General features: G+C 46.8%; 1 protein-coding gene across 2 annotated transcripts; it reads right to left on the bottom strand.

Moving 5' to 3' along the window:
• Positions 1-6,518: 6,518 nt before the first annotated feature.
• DECR2 (2,4-dienoyl-CoA reductase 2) lies at positions 6,519-18,914 on the bottom strand. Of its 2 annotated transcripts, none has more exons than XM_054995467.1 (10): positions 18,873-18,914; positions 17,088-17,205; positions 16,531-16,599; positions 15,332-15,383; positions 13,612-13,747; positions 13,166-13,290; positions 11,956-12,049; positions 10,542-10,646; positions 9,692-9,909; positions 6,519-7,664 (listed from the first exon to the last, which is right to left on the bottom strand). In XM_054995467.1, the coding sequence occupies exons 2-9, from the start codon at positions 17,195-17,197 to the stop codon at positions 9,692-9,694; spliced, it is 909 nt and encodes a 302-aa protein (XP_054851442.1). In that variant the 5' UTR covers positions 17,198-17,205; positions 18,873-18,914; the 3' UTR covers positions 6,519-7,664. The 2 variants fall into 2 exon arrangements, with proteins under 2 accessions (XP_054851442.1, XP_054851441.1); XM_054995466.1 differs by having other exon boundaries at positions 9,721-9,909.

Raw genomic sequence — 18,914 nt, 5'->3', positions numbered from 1 at the left:
CGGTGGGACAGAGTTCTGGAACCTCTTGAAGATGGTCACATGGCCGGTGGCCCCGCCCCTGATCTCCAGACAGAGGGGAGTTTAGATTGCCCTACTTGCCACTTAGCTTAGATTGCACGGAGGGCAATCTCAACTCCCCTCTGTCTGGAGATCAGGGGGCGGGGCCACCGGCCATGTGACCATTTTCTCTGAGGGCAACCCACTGAGTTCCACCACCTCTTTTCCCAGAAAAAAAGCCCTGGACCAAATTATAAATCACACACTACCACCTCACTGTATATTCACCCAGCTCTATTCATAATCAAAAGAGACTGCAGATTTTGGGATAGAATTTTTTTTTATTGCTACTGAAGCTGTCATTCTCCTCAGGAGGGAAAAGATACCACTGAAAGCCACTATGTGACAGCGTTTCGGGTGTTCAAGTCAGCCATGAAGTTCACTGGGTGTTCACAGAGGGCTGCTATTAGGATAAAGCAGGAGAAGTGTAAAATAATTTATGCTGCTCTGAAGAGATTTCTTGAAGACTAGCAACAAAGCCTGTTGTGGGAAAAAATACAACAGGCTGTAGAAAGGGGAGGGTGGGCAGGTGGGCATTCCCTCCTCCTCCGGCACTGATCTCAGCCTGATGAAGGTGGGAGGGTGGGCATGGCCACCTCCTCTGCACCTGATCCAGGCCAAGTGAAGGGGGGCAGGCATTGCCTCCTGCTCCACTCCTGATCCCGGCTGGGTGAAGAAGGGATGGGCATTGCCTCCTACTCTGTGCCTGATTCCAACTGGGTGAATGGTGGGGGGAATTGTTGCCTGCTCAGTGCCTGATTCTGGCAGGTTGAACAGGGGGTGGGCATTGCCTCCTGTTCTGCATCTGATCCAGGCCAGGTGAAGAGGGTGGGCATTGTCACCTTCTCCTCGCCTTATCCTAGCCAGGTGAAGGGGGGACGGGCATTGCCACCTGCTCCACTCCTGATCCCTGCCGGGTGAAGTTGGGGGTGGGCATTACCTCTTGCTCTGTGCCTGATCCAGGCTGGGTGAAGGGGGATGGGCATTGCATCATGCTCCGCTCCTGATCCTGGCTAGGTGAAGGAGGGTGGGCATTGCCACCTGCTCTGCTTCTGATCCCAGCTGGGTGAAGGGGGGAGCGGGCATTGCCACTTGCTTTGCTCCTGATCTGAGCTGGGTGAAGAGGGGATGGGCATTTCCACCTACTCCAATCCTCTTCCCAGCTGGGTGAAGGTGGAGGGCAGGTATTGCCCCCTGTTCCACACCTGATCTCAGCCAGGTAATGGGTGGCCGGGCATTGCCACCTGCTTGACACCAGATCCCAGCTGGGTAAGGGTGGTGGGCGGGCATTGCTACCAGCTCCACTCCTGATCCCAGCTGGGTGAAGGGGGGGCAGGCATTGCCACCTGCTTCACTCTTGATTCCAGCTTGATGAAGGTGGGGTGGGTGGGCATTGCCACCTGCTCTGCTCCCGATTCCAGCTGGGTGAAGGGGGGCCAGGCATTGCCACCTGCTTAGCTCCTGATCCCAGCTGGGTGAATGGCAGGCAGGCATTGCCACCTGTTTAGCTCCTGATCCCAGCTGGGTGAATGGCAGGCAGGTATTGCCACCTGCTCCATTCCTGATCCCAGCTGGGTGAAGGCACAGGGGAGGTATTGCTCCTGTTCCGCACCTGATCTCAGCTGGGTGAAGGTGGCGGGCAGGCATTGCCACCTGCTCCCCTCCTGATCCCAGCTGGGTGATGGGCAGGCTGGGTGAAGGCAAGGGGCAGACATTGCAACCTGCTTTGATCCTGATCCCAGCTGGGTAAAGATGGAGAGCAGGCATTGCCACCTGCTCCCCTCCTGATCCTGGCTTGGGCTTCCCACCGTGGCATACTCTCTGGAGGTCTGGCTGCCTCATCTGAGTTTCCCTCCACAGCAGCGCCCTTTGGTGGCGCACCAGGGTAGGAAGTGAGTTGTCTTGAATACGCTTAGCTTTTTATATAGTAGGATAATTATAGAGGGAATGGATTGTTGTAAAAAAATTGAACAGAAAGTGTGTAACACCTTAAAAACTAACATTATTTATTTTGTTATGCTTATGCAAGATTAAATGTTAGACTTTAAGGTGCTACTGGACTCCTGTTTAAAATTACTTGGAAGTTCTAAAAATCGTAAAGAGTCCAGTAGCCCCTTTAAGACTAACCAACTTTATTGTAGCATAAGCTTTTGAGAGTCACAGCTCTCTTTGTCAGATGCATCTGACAAAGAGAGCTGTGGTTCTCGAAAGCTTATGCTACAATAAAGTTGGTTAGTCTTAAAGGTGCTACTGGACTTCTTACTATTTTGCAACTACAGACTAACATGGCTAACTCCTCTGGATCTTGAAACTTCTATCAGTCACTTCTAGCTTCAGAGATATCAGCAGACAACGTACAGTCTCTTCAAGCCTATCTACCACTGTGAGGTCTAGATTAGAAACTTGGGCCTTTTTTAACACAACCAAAGACAAAAAGGAAAATATTTGAGATCCATCACCAGGCGGCGAACAATGTATGCCACCCCGTGCTCCTTGAAGAAGGGTGGGATAAAAACATGACAGGCGCCAACTAAAGATCCCGTTCTTCCAAGAAACCGGAGTAATACTATTAAAAAGAAAATGGTAAAGATGGAAATCTGGATCTCAGTAAACAACAGAAAGAGAGCTGGGGAGCAAAATAACTGCTGCAAAGAGCCTTCTTTGATGCCGTCTTGAACATCGGCTGTGGCTGAGAACTAAAGCTGAAAACTCTCCTTTACCGTCATGCATTATTTAACATGAGCTTCTTTGCCTGTTGGTGAGAAAAAGCAGGGCGAGATTTTTTCTGAACAATTCTTTTTCAAATGTCACTCTTCTGGAATTTCTCCTGCTCACAGAACAGGGAAAGCTTCTGCTTTCATATGCTGAGTAATGTTGCATTTGGGTTGCAAAAAGGAGAAATCCACCCATCCCAGCCTCTCCTCCCAAGAGAGTTATTTCCACTGACTGAAGGTGTGTAAGAGAGGCCGCTTTGTCTTTGCCACCTGTAACATCAAGGTCCTGTGAAGACCTAAACTCAGGCCAAGGTGGAGGTCTTCAGGGTTAGATTTAGATGCCAAGGAAACAAACTGGGATCTTGGCCCAATTATGAAAGAAAACAGCGAAACAGGTGGCCTGGCTTGTCTGTAAAAGCATCTGACTTGCAGTAACGAAAGCTTGCTTTTTGCTCGCAGACAGCCCTCCTGCCCTCGGAGGTGGATCGAGTGGGTCTGGGAAATCAGAGGAGCTGTTCCACAGAGGGGGCAGCACCAGCTGCTGGTGGGTGCTTTGAGTCAGCTCTAGCAGATGGGGCCAACTAAGAGCATTTTAGGCAACGCTTGCTTCTATTTTTGTGTCCTTGACACTTCTTGCATTCCCTTCCAGAAGTCTCTCTAGGCTGAACCATCCCTGTCTTTCTAGAGAAGCCACAAGTTTCTCTTCATCTCTGCCATGGAGGCTGGCTGGGTGACTTTAGGCCAGTCATTCTCAGCCCAACCAACTTCACAGAGTCGTTGAGAGGATAAAATAGAAGAGGGGAAAATGATGATGTAAACTGCTTTGGGTCCTCACTGGGGTATAAATACTGAAATAAACATCTATATTGCGAGTGTCTCTTTAGTGCTGCAAGGACCCCTTATATTATTATTATTATCATTATTATTATTATCATTATTATCATTATCATTATTATTATTATTTCAATTTATATACCGCCCATCCCAGGGGCTCTGGGCGGTGAACAGTTTAAAATCGATAAAAACAAAAAACAACAATACTAAAATCAATATACAAAACAATAATGAAATAAATTAACCAAGTGCAATGGTGGGGAGAACCCTCCCCCTCCCCAAAGGTGGGAGGCCGACATGGCACCGCCCCCTTCAACCACCGAACGCCTGGCGGTGCCATAGCCATATGGAGTCCTTAAAATTGCCTTTCCGTTTTCTTTTGGGGGGGGGTGGGGGTTTGTGCCACATAAACAGCTGCCAGGGGAAAGGAGTTTGCCCTGACATAGCCCATCTTTCATTCCATCCTCATGCAGGTTGCCCAAGAGGCACCGATGCTCACCTGCTGGTTGCCATAGCTACCAGCATACAGGCTTCTGGGAAGGACTGCAGGTTGCCGCTTCCAAAGCCCCACTGGTTACCCAAAGAGAGGCAGGATGAATAGCCTAGCAACGGGTTGGCTTGACAACAAAGCAGCTCAGGAAGGAGAATGTCAGGCAGCAGAGAAACGCTGCCTACAAACAAGCAGGCACTGTAGCCCAGCGGGCCAAGCTAGACCTCCCCTACAAGCCCCTCTGGGTGTAACAATGCTTTGCTTTCGATAAGAGGGGGGCCTTGCAGATGAGTGCTGCTTTTCGGGAAATGGAACCAAACAGGGGGGGGGGACTGAGACATTATGGTCCTCGTGTCCAATGTGGGAGTTGTGAAGTCAGTTGCGAGGAGGGGGAAATAGGGGTGGCTTCCCCTTCAGTGCCCTGGATTGCAATATCCTCCACTTAATCTCTCACCCCTTTAGTATCTTGGCTTCTTCTCAACTACACAGCAATCCTTCATGTTTGCCCAGACAAAAAAAACCACCAGAAGTTAAGTCCCGCTGGTGTGCTCTGCACCGTCCTTCCTTGAGGTTCAGGTAGGAATTTCCTATACGAAATACCTATAACTGTCACCATCACCCACAGAAACATATCAGTTGGACCTTGGCGGTTTTCTGGATGCTCTGCTGTGCCAGTTGTGTTGGGAGCTTTCGTCATCTCAGTCTTGTTAACTTGGTATTATTATAGTCTTCCTTTCTTGCCGAGATCCAAGTGCACTTGGGTGAAGTTTTGTTTAATGCAAGCAGAACTGGAGCGATACCTGAACACCACCACAGTGTGCATAGCGGTACCAACCATCACAGAGAATGTGAACGAACAGGGTGTTTCAGACCCTGTCCGGCCAGTGTGCATCATTTCCCACTTGCCCACTATGCAGTTTTTGAAAACTCTCACATTGTGTTGGAGATTAACGATACAATGTATATACCGTCCCTTATTCATGCAGCATTCTCAACTGCACCAAAAGAAATGTGCACAATGGCTGGCAATTATGCCCGGGGTCATTTCATAGAAAAAGAGCTGGAGGAACTCATTAACATAACTCATCAGCATATGCCACGCCCCTTGCCATCACCAGAAGTATGTCATTAGCATAACTACACCCCCCTGACATCACCTATTCTGGCTGTTTTGGACCCAATCTTGGCCATTCAGGGCCAAAATTCGGCCCAAAATGGCAAAAAGGGCTGAAAATGCCCCCACAGGGGCCCAAAACGGTCAGGATAGGGCTGCTGCTGAGTGGGAGAGTGATCCACCACCCATCAGAGGCCCGATCTGGGCCATTTTGGCCCCAATCCAGGCTGAAACAGGCCCAAAATGGCTGAGAGTCAGGTGGGCGGGGCCACCTGACATGTGACCTCTTTGGGGAACTGCCTTCTGGCGCTTTCCCCCTCGAAATGAGCCCTGATTATGCCCATTCCCCAGTTTTCTTGTCCTGAATACCGTGCCAACCTGAGGACATTTTGGACTTGTTCCATTCCTCCAAAAACAAGATTGGGAAGGGTCTGTATTCCATGCAGAACTTCAGATTTAACCATTATTCCTTGATGCTCATACCCATCTCCTGGTACCACACATCATATGACAGCTCTATCCTATCACCAAACACAGATGCTTCTGAATACTAAAGAGCGGCAAGCAGGTGGGACAGGAAGACCACGGAAGACGGCAAATTCTTTACAGCCAAGGGTAATGCACTTACACGTTCACTGCTGTGCACAGAACTAAAAATAGGAAGGAGGGAGAAAGAAAAATCAAAGGAGGGCATTCTGAAGATTATGGGACAGAAATTAGACTCAAGAAAGTCTATTTTTAGGACTACTTCTGCCTGGTGTGGGTGTTACATAAAGGTGATGCAGAGGCTGAGAAAATGTGACTTCATGCAGATAAGCTGTTGTATAATTAACGGGGCTCTGATGCCACAGGAGTGGAGAGAAAGCACAGCAGCTGGGGCACACAATTCAGATGCTTACAAAAATGTGTCCTAATGCAAACACAGGTTAGCTGGAAGAGATGTCGGCCTGCTAGCAGCGGTGGCTTGGATCCCACAATCTATTTCACTAGCAAGCGTGCTTTTCCACTGGAGGAAAAAAACATCTCTGCTAGCAGAACGAACCCAGAAAGAGTCCGTGTCCAACTTGGAGCCTTCAAACAGCAGGCAGAGACCCAGATGAGGCTGGCAGCTTTAAGAAACTCCTCCAAACTTGTCTATCATCCCAGGAGTGATGGCTTGCGTCTGTCAAGGCAGAGTGCTGTTTTGGGGAGTGGCCAAAACAGACTTGAGAATCAAGGGAAACAAAGGGAAACAAATAAATGACCAACAAACACACGCTTGCCATGCCAGAAATCTAACTGGTACTCGAACTACAAAACCAACCAAAAGTATTTCAAAAGGAATTTATTAGACAGAAAACAGAGAATCTGCATATGGACAGCTTCCCCCCCTCCGCAGCTGCTGTGTTACTAATGGGGGGGAAAAGATCACTGGAGAAAGTGCAAAATCATACTAGTTGATTCAGACCCACAAAGATTAGAGGTTAACAAAATTCAGGTAGGTGGGTAGACATTAACACATGTGCACAACCTTTCCTTGAGAAAGGCCCGAGTGGAGAACTTGGGAGACAAGATAACAGGCCACAAAAATTTGCAAATATTTTAAGCCAAACTAAAGGTACTTCTAGTGACTGCTGTCTAGAGTAAGCCACAACTGTTCTTCTGGGCTTCCATCCTGGATATCTTGTGGCAATCCCAAATAGGACAAAGCTGGCGAGCAAGAACATTCACATCCCATAACTTCCTAGTCCCTCCATTCATTTCCCACAACCCTAAGGGTTTCAACCAACCTTATGATTTTCTTCTGTAAATAGTTTTAAACAACTTTTCCAAATGCAGCTTCCAGGATTGCTTTCTCGAGGAGGTTAACAGCATGGGTGGGGGTGAGTGGAATGGATGACTAATAATTTCCTCTCCTGCTGTTTTCTCATGGAAAAAAAGCACCCCTAACTTGAACACCTGAAACTGCCCTGGCTGTCCAGGATCTCAGGTGGAGGTGTTTCACACCACTTACTACCTGATCCTTTTAAGCCTCGGACATTCTGCAGGCAAAGCAGGTACTTCACTGTTAAGAACCAGGCCTGCCCCCTGAGCTGCTTTACCCTGCTGGAGAAAACACATGACTACCTAGATTTCTTTTTCCAGCTGAGGTACAAAAGGTCAGGAAAGACATTTTTTCTTGCCAGAAAACAACAGGGAGGGAATTCTCCTTCATGATAAAGCAATCCCTGAAGCTATTGTTTGCAAAATCAATACTAAAGATATTCTAAGACGTAGCTGAGCTCTAAGAGGCACGTTCTTAAATACTGCCATTTCCACTGCTGCCCAAACCACCTTGCAGGGAGGAAAAGGGCCGGGACTGCCCACAATGGCCCCGTATCGACATTTCTGGAAAAGGATCTAAACCGTGGCATCCTGTTGGTAAATCCTGAACTCCAGGTTCATTTATCTTTCTTTCGGTCTGTGGCCCAGACATCTGTAAGAAAGAAGAGGACGTTGGATGAGACCGACGAGATCCAAAGCCAACGGCCAGAAGTGAGATCTAAAAGCACCCAAGCAGGAAGCCCTTCTGCTAGACAGGCAAGGCGATCTTCTCTTGGAACTCACGAAGTGGCTTTTGGGATGCTCAAAGGTTTTTCAGTTCAGCCTGGAATAAAACTGTGTGTTGTGTAAGCAACACAGAACGAAAGGAAGTGTTAATATTAAGGGCATTGAGCTCAGGGGCGGCGCCATGGTTTCTGGCGCCTGAGGCAGTTTCAGGGCTGTTGTTCCCCTGCGTGTGCGTGCACCCAGACAGCATGATGACGTCACTGCGTGTGACGTCACACGCAGGGCATGCCGCTGGGATGGCGTGCATGCGTCCTCCCAGCCCTCCGGTTCAGTTGCTCTGCGCACCGCCCTGACCGGCTGCTGCGCCTGGCCCGCAGCTGTGTGCAGCAGCATGGGGCAACTGAGCTCTGTGGCGCGCGCCCCCGCCCCCACCCCTGGCGCCTTAGTGCTCGAGGCAGCTGCTGGCCCAGCAATGGACGCACTAGCCCTGATTGAGCTTCTTTTTTCCTTAAGAAAGAGCCCATGAAGAGACCACCCTGAAAGCCCAATGGGTCATTCATTTTACTAACGCCAGATAAATAAATCCATCCCATACGTGGTACAGATGCTTATGCAAGCAGAATCTCAAAGCCTCCCGAGAAATTCGCAACACACAATAGTATAGGGCAGTTTTAAAGGTTAGAAAATGGAACCCTTTTAGATACTTCAGTAATAGGATTATCCTGGCATGGTACAGTCAAGAGTGTAGGACTAGATATGGGAGACTCAGGTCTGCCTGGAAACTTGCCAGGTGATACTTAACCACTCACTCTCTCTCCACTTAACCAACCCCTCACAGGGTTGTTGAGAAGATAAAATGGAGGAGAGGGAGAACTATATTTGTTGCCCTGAGCTCTTTGGAGGAAGAACGGATAAAAATATACAAGGGCGGGGGGGAATCTACTGCCTGTATCTGGAATACAGTATGACTTTAATGCCTGGATTGTGAATTTGAAGATGCACAAATGCTTATATATGTAAGGGCCGCTTGCAGATCTTATAGTGCATGCTTCCAGGAAGCTTGTTTAGAAATGACTAACTTATCTTTAGGGAGGGAAGTTTCTAGTCTTCACAGTTAAGAGATTTTCAAAAATACTATACTAAGTTTCGGAAGGATCAGAAGAGGAAGGTTACACAAACCATCATCTTTAACTCACTTGTTTCCTAAACTCTTTCCAGCCTTTTCACACTCTGGGTGTAATAAATGCAGAACAAGAATTATAAGAACAGAAGAAGATGCTGACCCAGCGTCAGCCATGCTTGCTAAAAGCTGTATGCAAAGTTGTGTTCATTGCATGTGCTTCAAACGTGCTGGGCCGTTTCCACAAGACTTACCTGCCTGTGGAACATCGTGCGGAAGACACCGTCTTCTTGTGTGAAATCGTGCCAGGAAGACGCTGTTATCTGGGAGTTTTGTGCTATTTCGAGCAAAACTCCCAGATAACAGCATCTTCCTGGCGCGATTTCACACAAGAAGATGGTGTCTTCTGCACGATGTTCCGCAGGCAGGTAAGATGTGTGGAAAAGGCCCAGGTTAGCCACAGACTTTGAATCCACAAACCATTTCAGGTGCAGTCTGTGGTTAGGAAGCAAGTTCTCAATTCCATGCAGATCCTGTCTTCCTAGTCATACTGCCAAGAACCTTCCAATTAGCCTCCAGGCATGACTCGGGCATTGTTCTCCCACCCTTTTGCCACAGATCAACACAGCATTATTAAAGCTACAAAGTCAAAGCATTCCCTTGTGAAGTAAAGAGCCCAATGCTTAACATTCATGGCCACCATGCAAAGCTTGCGTACCAAGAGATTCCAGCTGCAAGGAACGCAACACGACACACACTCTCACCCCACCATTTTCCAGCACGGGGCCCTCGCTTAGCTATCTAATTCCCACAGGGGGGGAAAGAAACGTCACCTAGAGCTTAGAAGAGTGTGAGGCAGTACCCAACAGAGAGTGAAAGTCGTTTGGAGAGGTCAACCAGCTCCCCCCATCCACCACCAGGGTCGTGCCAGTCACATAGGATGCCAAAGGACTTGCTAGGTACAACACGCCATGGGCAATCTCCGTCTTATTCCCGGTTCGTAGGAGAGGGATGGTGTGGTGGAAGCCACTGGCCTCCGCGTGATGCCCACCTGTAAGGGAGCCAAAGGAAAAAAGGGATCAAAACTGAGGGGTGATCAAGGAAGATGCCATCAAGGCTTGTTATAACAACAACAACATTCTATTTATACACCACCCTTCAGGACAACTTAATGCTCACTCAGAGCGGTTTACAAAGTATGTTATTATTATCCCCACAACAATCACCCTGTGAGGTGGGTGGGGCTGAGAGCGCCCTAAGAGAGCTGTGACTGACCCACAGTCACCCAGCTGGCTTCATGAAGAGAAGCGGGGAATCAAACCCGGCTCTCCAGATTAGAGTCCTGCCGCTCTTAACCACTATACCAAACTGGCTCTCACAAAGATGAATACCACACAGTCCCAAACTCCAATCGAAAGCAGAGACATTTTGCTCCATGGAGATGTCGGTTGTGCAGAAGTACCTGGGCGTGGGCAGCACACAACAAACCCCTTCCTAAACAAACTGATTATTCACTCATTATAAAACTGCAACAATTCCAAGTTTTGCCTAGAAATGGCTTCTTGTTCTCAGGGTGCAAAATCACAAGCTCGGCATTTCCCTCTGCAACCTCCTCCCCTTTGTTTGCTCATCCAAAGGAAAGAAAAATCAGAAAGGTCCTCCAACTAGCATTTAACGCCTTACCCAAACGCCGGTAGCCCTCTGTGCCACTAATGGGGCCCGGTGCCAGGCTGTTCACTCGGATTCGGTTGGGTCCCCATTCGACAGCCAGATGCTTGGTCATTGCATCTGCAGGGATGAAGAATGAACAATGGGAGGAAAGAACGAATGAGCAAAATAGTACTGGAACCCCAGAAAGCCCAAACCCACAACTGCGTCTGCTCCCCAGACCTGGCCTTCCATCCATCACCATTTGCCTTTCAGAAACACCGTTTCTATAAACAACACTGTCTCACAAGATTGAATCTGGGAAAACCCTTCTTGACTTCATGCTGCGTCATTCGATCAAATACTTGTGCTGCTTTTTGTAAAAGCAATTCATTTGAATTCATAGGAATTCGAAGCAACCTCGCTGGCCTCTTGATGCACGCACCCAAGGCTAAAATCTACACTTTTTCAGGACAATCCTGACTTACTTATACTTTTTTAAATACCAAAATATTAATGGCCACGTGCAAGGAAACATCAAAACTTGCCTTTAGTTTCAAGCAAAAAGTAAAGCTGTCCACTACACACACACACTCACCCCAAGCAAACTTTATACAGGCATTAAGTCCACGCCACCTAGCCATTCTCTCTCTAGTTATGACAGTTCCCAAATCTAAGGAAGAAAACCGACAACCAACTTTTTTTTAAAGCAAAGGATCTTCCTTGATGCCAGCAGGTGTACACCTAAGAACTTGTATAAGTATCTAGAAAAGCAAATGATAGATCCTTCAAAGAAAGTTCAGGTGACAGATCCATTTCAAATTTTTGCAATTCCTAGTTCTATTACATTGCTTATTAAAGGTTTTATGGATTGTATTGCTTACATTTTGCAATCTGCCTTGAGTCTCAGTAAGAAAGGTGGACTATAAATAACATAGAAAATTAAATAAACTTAAAATGCCCAAATGGTTCCCGTTACATTCTTTCTGAGAACCATTCTCAAAATGCCACCTTTCTGAATGTGCAAGCTTTACTTAGAGGAAGATGAAATTGCAAGTCATCCCCCATTTGCGTCCCGTATTAGTACAGTCCAAGGAGAACTATACCATGTGGTTTTTAAAAAACTACCTCTAAGCTATTGTATCAGTCAGTTTAGAACTGAGCTGCATAACGATAACCATATGGACTTGCACTCCAAGTCATTTACTGAGATGAGTTTTGATGCTTCAAATAACTGTTGATAAGAAGCGTAAATAAAATAGATGAAAATCCTCTCCTTGATTGGGAAGTTACTAGAATTCTCCAATAAATGGGGCATCCACATCCCCATGCAATGAACTCCCCCCACCTTCATTAATTACTTAATAGGCTAAAAGGTTTAGCTTAAACACTGCCATTTGTGAGGTCGAGATCGGAGAAAACCCAAGGAGAGAGCAGGCTTTTACCATACCTACAGCTGCCTTCGCTGTTCCAGCGTGGACCTGGAGAACGTGGCCTCTGTAGCTGAGCGTCGCAGTGATATTCACAATGACTCCACCGTGGTCCTGGATTCAAAAACAGAGTCCGTTTGAGCAACAGATCAGGAGGAATTATCTGCAAAGCAAGCCAGAATGCCAAGGAAATACCTCTGGCATCCGAAAAACCAAACCAAACCAAACCACCAGCACCAAGTGCAGAATGCACTCTAAGCAAGCATTGGTCTTTCCAGCACTGCATCAGCAGGAAAAGGAAATAGGGGTAGTGGATTGCCAGCCTAACACGCCACATCGCAGCAGGACATTTGGCTGCATTGAGAGGAAAAGGGGATGCACCCGGGTCAGAACATCAGCAGCTGTCCAAGCTTTGGCCGTTCACATTGGGGCATCATAGCGCAATCCCAGTCACTCTGGAGATCACTTGTAAGAGAGAACTCCTAGAGGCTGAGAGAACTCCTAGAGGTTGGTAATCCTAGCCCTGCCGATAAAAGAAACGCCGGTGTGGGAGACCTGCCCAGCAGCTGGTATCACTTGCAAGACAGTTGGGTGAGCACAAGTAGCAAGACAAAAGCCGCATCGTGTGGAAGAATGGCAGCCAAAGAAGAGTCACAAGCTGACTGGAAAGTTTGGAAAACATATGTGTAAAGCAAAGGACATTTTTATAAAGGGAATAAGGCTATAAGTGAGCATCCGTGGAATCTAAGGCAGTCTTCATAGTCTATACTAGGTTGTCTTTATTGCACTGGTCTCTAATTTTGCAATCCTTATTATATTGTTTGTTGTATGGAATATGTTTTACTGCACTGGTCCCCACTCTTATCACTCCTGCTATACTGTCTGTCTTATACTGTTTTTTCCATGCAACGCGTTCTCATTTTGTGAATGGTATCTATTGTGCCATTCCAACCTCATCGTTTTTCATTGTAAGAATCCGTCTTGAGTCTTGGTGAGAAAGGTGGACAGTATTTCTTTATTTATTTAATTCAATTTATATTCCGCCCTCCCCGCATCAGCAGGCTCAGGGCGGATTACAATCGGTATAGTAATTTAAAATACATATAACTTTAAAACCAGTAAAACCACATAAATATTTAATATAATAATAATATTTAATAAATATAAAATCAAGGAAGGAAACAAATAAACCAGTTGGCTCAATGGCTTGGGTGGAGAAGGGGTACGTACCCGGAGCCACTTGTCATACACGACTTTGGAGACGTTGAATGTGCCCAAGGTATCTATGTCGATCACCGTTTTGTAGGCGTTGAACGAGAGGGAGCTCGCCGGGCAGAGAAAGTTTCCAGCTGCATCTGGGGAAGGCGACCAAGGAAGGAGTCAGGACAGTTGGGCCATGAAACCAGCTGCCCTCTGCATCAGCTGTGTCTCAACCTCCCAGTTCAATACGCTTGCTATCTCCACATAAAGAATCTGAGGAAGCAACAGCTGGGAAAACCTTCTTGGATCAAGATCCCAAAGAGCTATATGCCCAACGTGGCATATAAACATGACAGACAGACAAAAAAATAGAGAGCACAAGCTCTCCCAGCACACATCAGTATCAATTTTTTTTCGTACTTGTATGCAGCTGGCTAGGGCCCCAAACAGCATCTTCCACCCTCAGCGCAACTTACTGTTAACAAGGATATCAATCCTCGAGAACTCTTTTAGGGCTTCGTCCACAGCTGACTGGATTGACTGGGGTTGCCTGACATCTAGACAGAGGGGTAAGCATCGCTGGCCAGTGGCTGCTGACAGTTTTTTGGCAGACTGTAAAAGGAAAGAAGGGTTTTACGTGAGAGAGTAAACCCCTCCCCCACCTTCCTGCCATAAAGACACCAGCCCAAAGTAGTAAACGCTTTGGCAGAAAAAGAGTAGCAGCATCAAAACACAGGGTAGCATTTCAACATGCTGGATGTCGGCTGAATTGGCCATGGAGGCTGGTGTGGGGGGAACCTATTTTATCAATTTCATCATATGGTAGATGTTTTTTGACGGGTTCCATAAGGGTTCATTTGCATGTCAGATCTGCCTTACAAGGAAACAGAAATTCAGTTTTCAACACTGAACAGCATGTCCCATATTTTAAATATCTCTCTCCCTCTCCTCCTCCCTCCAACTCTCCAGGACCGTAACACGTGAAAATATTAATCCTTACTTTCCCCCTGCTTTTAGTTACTTGAGAGTAGGGCTTTTTTTCAGTGGGAATGCAGCGGAACGGAGTTCTGGCAGCTCTTAAAAATGATCACATGGTCAGTGGCCCCGCCCCCTGATCTCCAGACAGAGGGGGGTTTAGATTGCCCTCTGAGGCAATCTAAACTCCCCTCTGTCTGGAGATCAGGGGGCGGGGCCACCGGCCATGTGACCATTTTCGTCGAGGGCAATTTAAACTTCCAAAAACTCCCCCCTTGTTCAAGCCGAACCAAAGTGACGTCATTTTGCGGTCTTGAGTTCCACCACCTCTTTTCCCAGAAAAAAAAGCCCTGCTTGAGAGTGTGGGGAGAGCTAAGCAGAGAACTAATTCATTACCACCCAGCTGAGCCATTGGACGTCTTATGCAATACTCTGTCTTCCAAAATTTCAGCAGGCATCACTCACACATTGTCAGTTCTTTTCTTTCTATTCATATGGATCAGAAACTTATTTAAATGAGCAGACGCGACTGCTCTCTTGCACTATTTCTGTTTGGTTCAGCACAGTGTCTTCGTTTGGTATCTATAGCCTGCTTTTCTCACCCCGGGGACCTGAAGCAGCTTACACCATTCTCCCTTCCTTGATTTCATCCTCACAACAACAACCCTGTGAAGTAGGTTAGGCTGAGAATGTCTGCTGGCCCAAGGTCACCCAGCAAGCTTCTATGGCAGAGTGGAGATGTGAGCCTGGATCTCCCAGATCCGAGCCAAGCCCTCTAACCACTATACATAACTATTATCCTCTTGCACAGGACAACTTCCCAGTGAAGCTGATCAAATCTGTTTTCTGCTCTGCCCCCTCTTGCCAAGGCTGCCTCTATCAAGAGTTTGAATTGCATCCAAAAGGTGCTGCAATTTGGCCATCAATACAACACACCATATCAAATTTTGCCTTCTAGTACAAAGCAATTAAAAATACGACTATGGCATGAATTTTTTTACAGACTGTTAGAAGAGCCATTATGCTGCTATAGTTTCAAGTGTCCTGACAACATAATGCTATCAAAACAGTGACTCTGACGTAGATCTTAACACGATTAACTCAAAAATATTCCACAGATTGTTTATCGGTTGTTGTGCATTGTTTGGAACATATCCTCTACTGTTGTATTGTTCGATAAACTCTTATTTAAAAAGATCTCACAATCTCTCGCCCACTCACCTCTGTCAGTTTCTGCAGGTTCCTGCTTGCAATGACGGTCTGGCAGCCATGCCTGCAAAAATTAAAAAATCTCACAAGCCGCAGGGGATGTAGGAACACACAGGACTCGAATCACACACAAACTTTCCACCCAAATGGGATATGTGTTTGCCACTTAAGTTACAGAAGAGGTCTTTTCCAGATATCTAGAATGTGCCACTTGGAAAAAAAAACATTGCTTAAGGCACACCTAGAAAAGCAGAAATTCATTCATTTCTTTATTTATGATCATTTGACCAACCCTGTAACACCGTTGCACTAAAAAGAAAGTTTGAAGCATAGAAGAGAACAAATAAAATGATTTGGAGTTAAGATCTAGTTACAGTACAATATGATTTCCGAGACCTGAATATCACCAAACAATATCTGTCTACTTGATAGGTCATCTTGGCATTCTCATCCGACAGACGGTAATCAAGTCTAGCTTTTTCAGCAAGACCAGAAATTTTACCTAATAACGGTATAAATCATTTCATCATGTGCTTCCTTATTATATGGGCAGCCAAAAAGCATATGCTGAATAGAAATTTAGAATTTTCTTCTTCTAGCGTATGCTCTGGTGGACTAGAACTTCCTCCATCAGATACCAACCAGGCAGCCTCTACTCCACAAAAGGATACCCTAGCATAAAAACTGTATTTATTGTTTAAGCTGCTGCAAGACTCCCATTGGTTTTGTTTGCCAGAGATTAACGCAGCTCTTTCTCTGGAACGTGAAGCTTGAGAACAGAGGTTATAAAACCATGGACAAGTTTTGTAGATTAGATTGATTGCTACAGGAATGTTTCCCACAAGATGCTGAAGGTTGTGGGGTGGGGGGGAGGAAATAGGTTGTATGCTAGAGCACAAAGGAGGGATCCTGCCTTGAAATGCTCTGGTTGCTGCCTGTGGGGTCAAAGAGCAACCTCTGCACCTGCTAGAAAGCCGTCAGCCCAGACAGCTCTAGAACATGAAAGCTAGCAAATTCACGGTCCATCGAAGGCTGCCCTTTATGGCAATGCACATATAAGAGGAGATAAATGGTTCTTTTCCAAGAATAGGTTCATAGCTGGTCAGTCTTTGGAAAAGAAGAGAAGGAACACAGCCAGGTCCCCAAACCCACTGCAATAAACAGAATCCAGATATTCCCACTCCAAAGTCTGTGGAGAGAAATTCCCAGACCTCATCAGGATCTCTGTGATGCGGAATCCGATCCCAGAGCCGCCTCCAGTGACGAACGCCACTTTGCCCCTGGAAAAGAGGAGGAAGGACATTTTCATATTATGCAAATATACAATCTGTACAGGACCTTTTACGGTGTGCATTCAGAAATGACATTACGACATCAAGAAGGGAATGGCAAGTCTGCCTTAGCAATGCTTGCCCCACCTGTGGGAAGATCAAAAGGTTCTTGTGGCAGCAAGCTGAACTGTAAACCGCTCTGAAATCTCAGGCAGAGTGGTTAATACGCTTCAACTCTATGCTGGCCACATCTGTATTGTGAGATGGCTTAGCCCAACAACCTTGTGAGGTTCATTTGGTTGGGAAGCCATTAAGGAAAAAGCCCTCAGGAAATAAGAGAGGAAAGGGGTTTTTTTCCTCTCCAATTTTACCAGGTCTTCACATCTCTAGCACTGGAACAGAGCCTAACTTAAAAAGTCAAATGAAGGAGTTCATCCCTTTAAGAGATTCGTGGCAATTTTTTTACCCATGTTAGAGCAATCTTGGGCCACACTCACTTGAGGATGTCTGGGCTGTAAAGATAGGAATAGTCCTGGAGACAGTCATCGGTGTCCACGTCAGGAGGTGGCTCACAAGCAGAGCCTTGTGGGGACTTGACCGGATCCATGGAGGGGTCTGCAGAAAACAAGGCACAAATGTTCACCCTAGCCACCTTTCGGCTGTGGCCACCCCTATCACCAGTTAGCTGCACTTACAGACCACTGGATCAGCTTCCAGAGAGGAAAGCAAGATGCGAAGAAAGCCATTTCACGGCCAAAACAGAACACGCGCTGGAAAAAATCTCTTGGTTTCCCTTGCACTCCCCCCTCCCCTCGCCTAGTGCAAGTCAACATGGTGTACTGGTTGGCTTAGAGTCTGGAGGACCCAGGTTCGAATCACTCTGCCACCGAGGCTTGCAGGATGACCTTGGACCAGTCACAGGAGCTCAACCTAACCCACCCGACAGGGTCGTTGTACATATAAAAGAGAGAAGGGGAGGATGCTGTAAATCACTTTGGGGTCCCCACTGAAAGAAAGGTGGGAGTATAAATGAAGCAAATAAATAAATAAAATTCCTCCCACCAAATAAAACAAGGAGAGAAAAATGGAGCACTTTAGGGGAAAAAACGGAGGGAGTCAGATTTTATGCATGTTTAACACAAAATATTAGAAAGTAAGCTTGACTGCCACCTGCAAACACCTGGGAAGCTTTGGTGGTTTATATCTCAAAACCAACTAAATGCTTTAAAATTTTGTGTGTGTTGTAGGGGGTGTTGTTCAGCAGGGGGAGATAAAATGTGACGAAGACATATTTTGTAACCTGTTTCTGGATCCCAGGTTGCAGCAGAGAGCAATATTGCAAAGAAAAAATTTTTGAGCATGCAGGAACAGGCCATAGGTGTTTGCAACGCCTAGGAAGAGCACTGAGAAGGAATTGGCAAATCATGTTTGTAAAAGGTCAAAGGGAAAAATCTGTCAAGGTTTGCTGGAACGCTTGTTGGAATTCTGTCAATCAGAAGCTTGTCAGGGGGTGGAGAGAAGGAGGGAGCGGTGCCCTCCAGGCCCAAGTCTGTCAGAGAGGGGCACCTACCACATGCTTTTTTCCTGCCAAGCTTATACAGGAAGATTAAGGAACAATGGGAGAGTAATGCAAAATGCAGGGGCTAATATAGCGTTTGCTTCTATTTTCCCTTCTGCAGAACTCACAGCAAGGCCAGCTGGAAATGAAGGAGGCTTTTAAAGAAAAGGGAACAGAGTCCAGGTGTGCAGAACAGATCCCCGCCCCCCAATCTCATCTCCGAGGGGCAGGGGAGGAATTTCTCAGGAAGAGACTGGCAATGCCAGTTTCAGAGCCTGGCACTTGATTCCCCAGAAGCAAGCCCGACCTGCTCCTTGGTTGGAGAAAGGCGTTTTCCTGACTTATTTTTAAATACTTTCAGTTAAATGTATTTAACATCACATCCACATGCATTTAAAATACCTTTAATTCGTTTTTTTAAAAAAATGAAAATCCTGCCCTCTCTTGAAGAAGCCCTGGCAAGTTTTACGCACGTGTCCCCGCGCGGACCCCCCACTCGTCCCGCTCCGTTCCCTCGGGGGCAGCGAACCGTCCTTTGTCACCACTCCATGTGCAAAGCAGCCCCTCAATTGAGGGGCGCCACTAAGACAACTTGGTCCCCCTCTTTTCGGGCCTGGCAAAGCTTCTCTCCCCTCCTCCTGGGTTTCAGCACCCCACCTAGCAATACCCCCCCTCCAGCCCCCTAAATTCGGCTCTTCGAACTCGCCGCAGGTAAACCACTCACCTGGCCAACGCAGGACTTCGCTCCGAGCGCTCTACGCCTGCG

This window comes from Eublepharis macularius, chromosome 12 (assembly GCF_028583425.1).
Source record: "Eublepharis macularius isolate TG4126 chromosome 12, MPM_Emac_v1.0, whole genome shotgun sequence".
Taxonomy (NCBI): Eukaryota; Metazoa; Chordata; class Lepidosauria; order Squamata; family Eublepharidae; genus Eublepharis; species Eublepharis macularius.
Note: the sequence above shows the minus strand (reverse complement) of the source record. Positions and strands in the feature narration are given on the sequence as shown.

Excerpts from the sequence above, each read along its gene's own strand:
- DECR2 (XM_054995466.1), bottom strand. The coding sequence starts at position 17,197 with ATGGATCCGGTCAAGTCCCCACAAGGCTCTGCTTGTGAGCCACCTCCT. Across the intron at positions 16,600-17,087 it reads TACAGCCCAGACATCCTCAA|GGGCAAAGTGGCGTTCGTCA; the intron begins GTGAGTGTGGCC and ends CCTCTTTTCCAG. Across the intron at positions 7,665-9,720 it reads CGACTTTCACTCTCTGTTGG|ATGTCTGGGCCACAGACCGA; the intron begins GTACTGCCTCAC and ends TCTTTCTTACAG.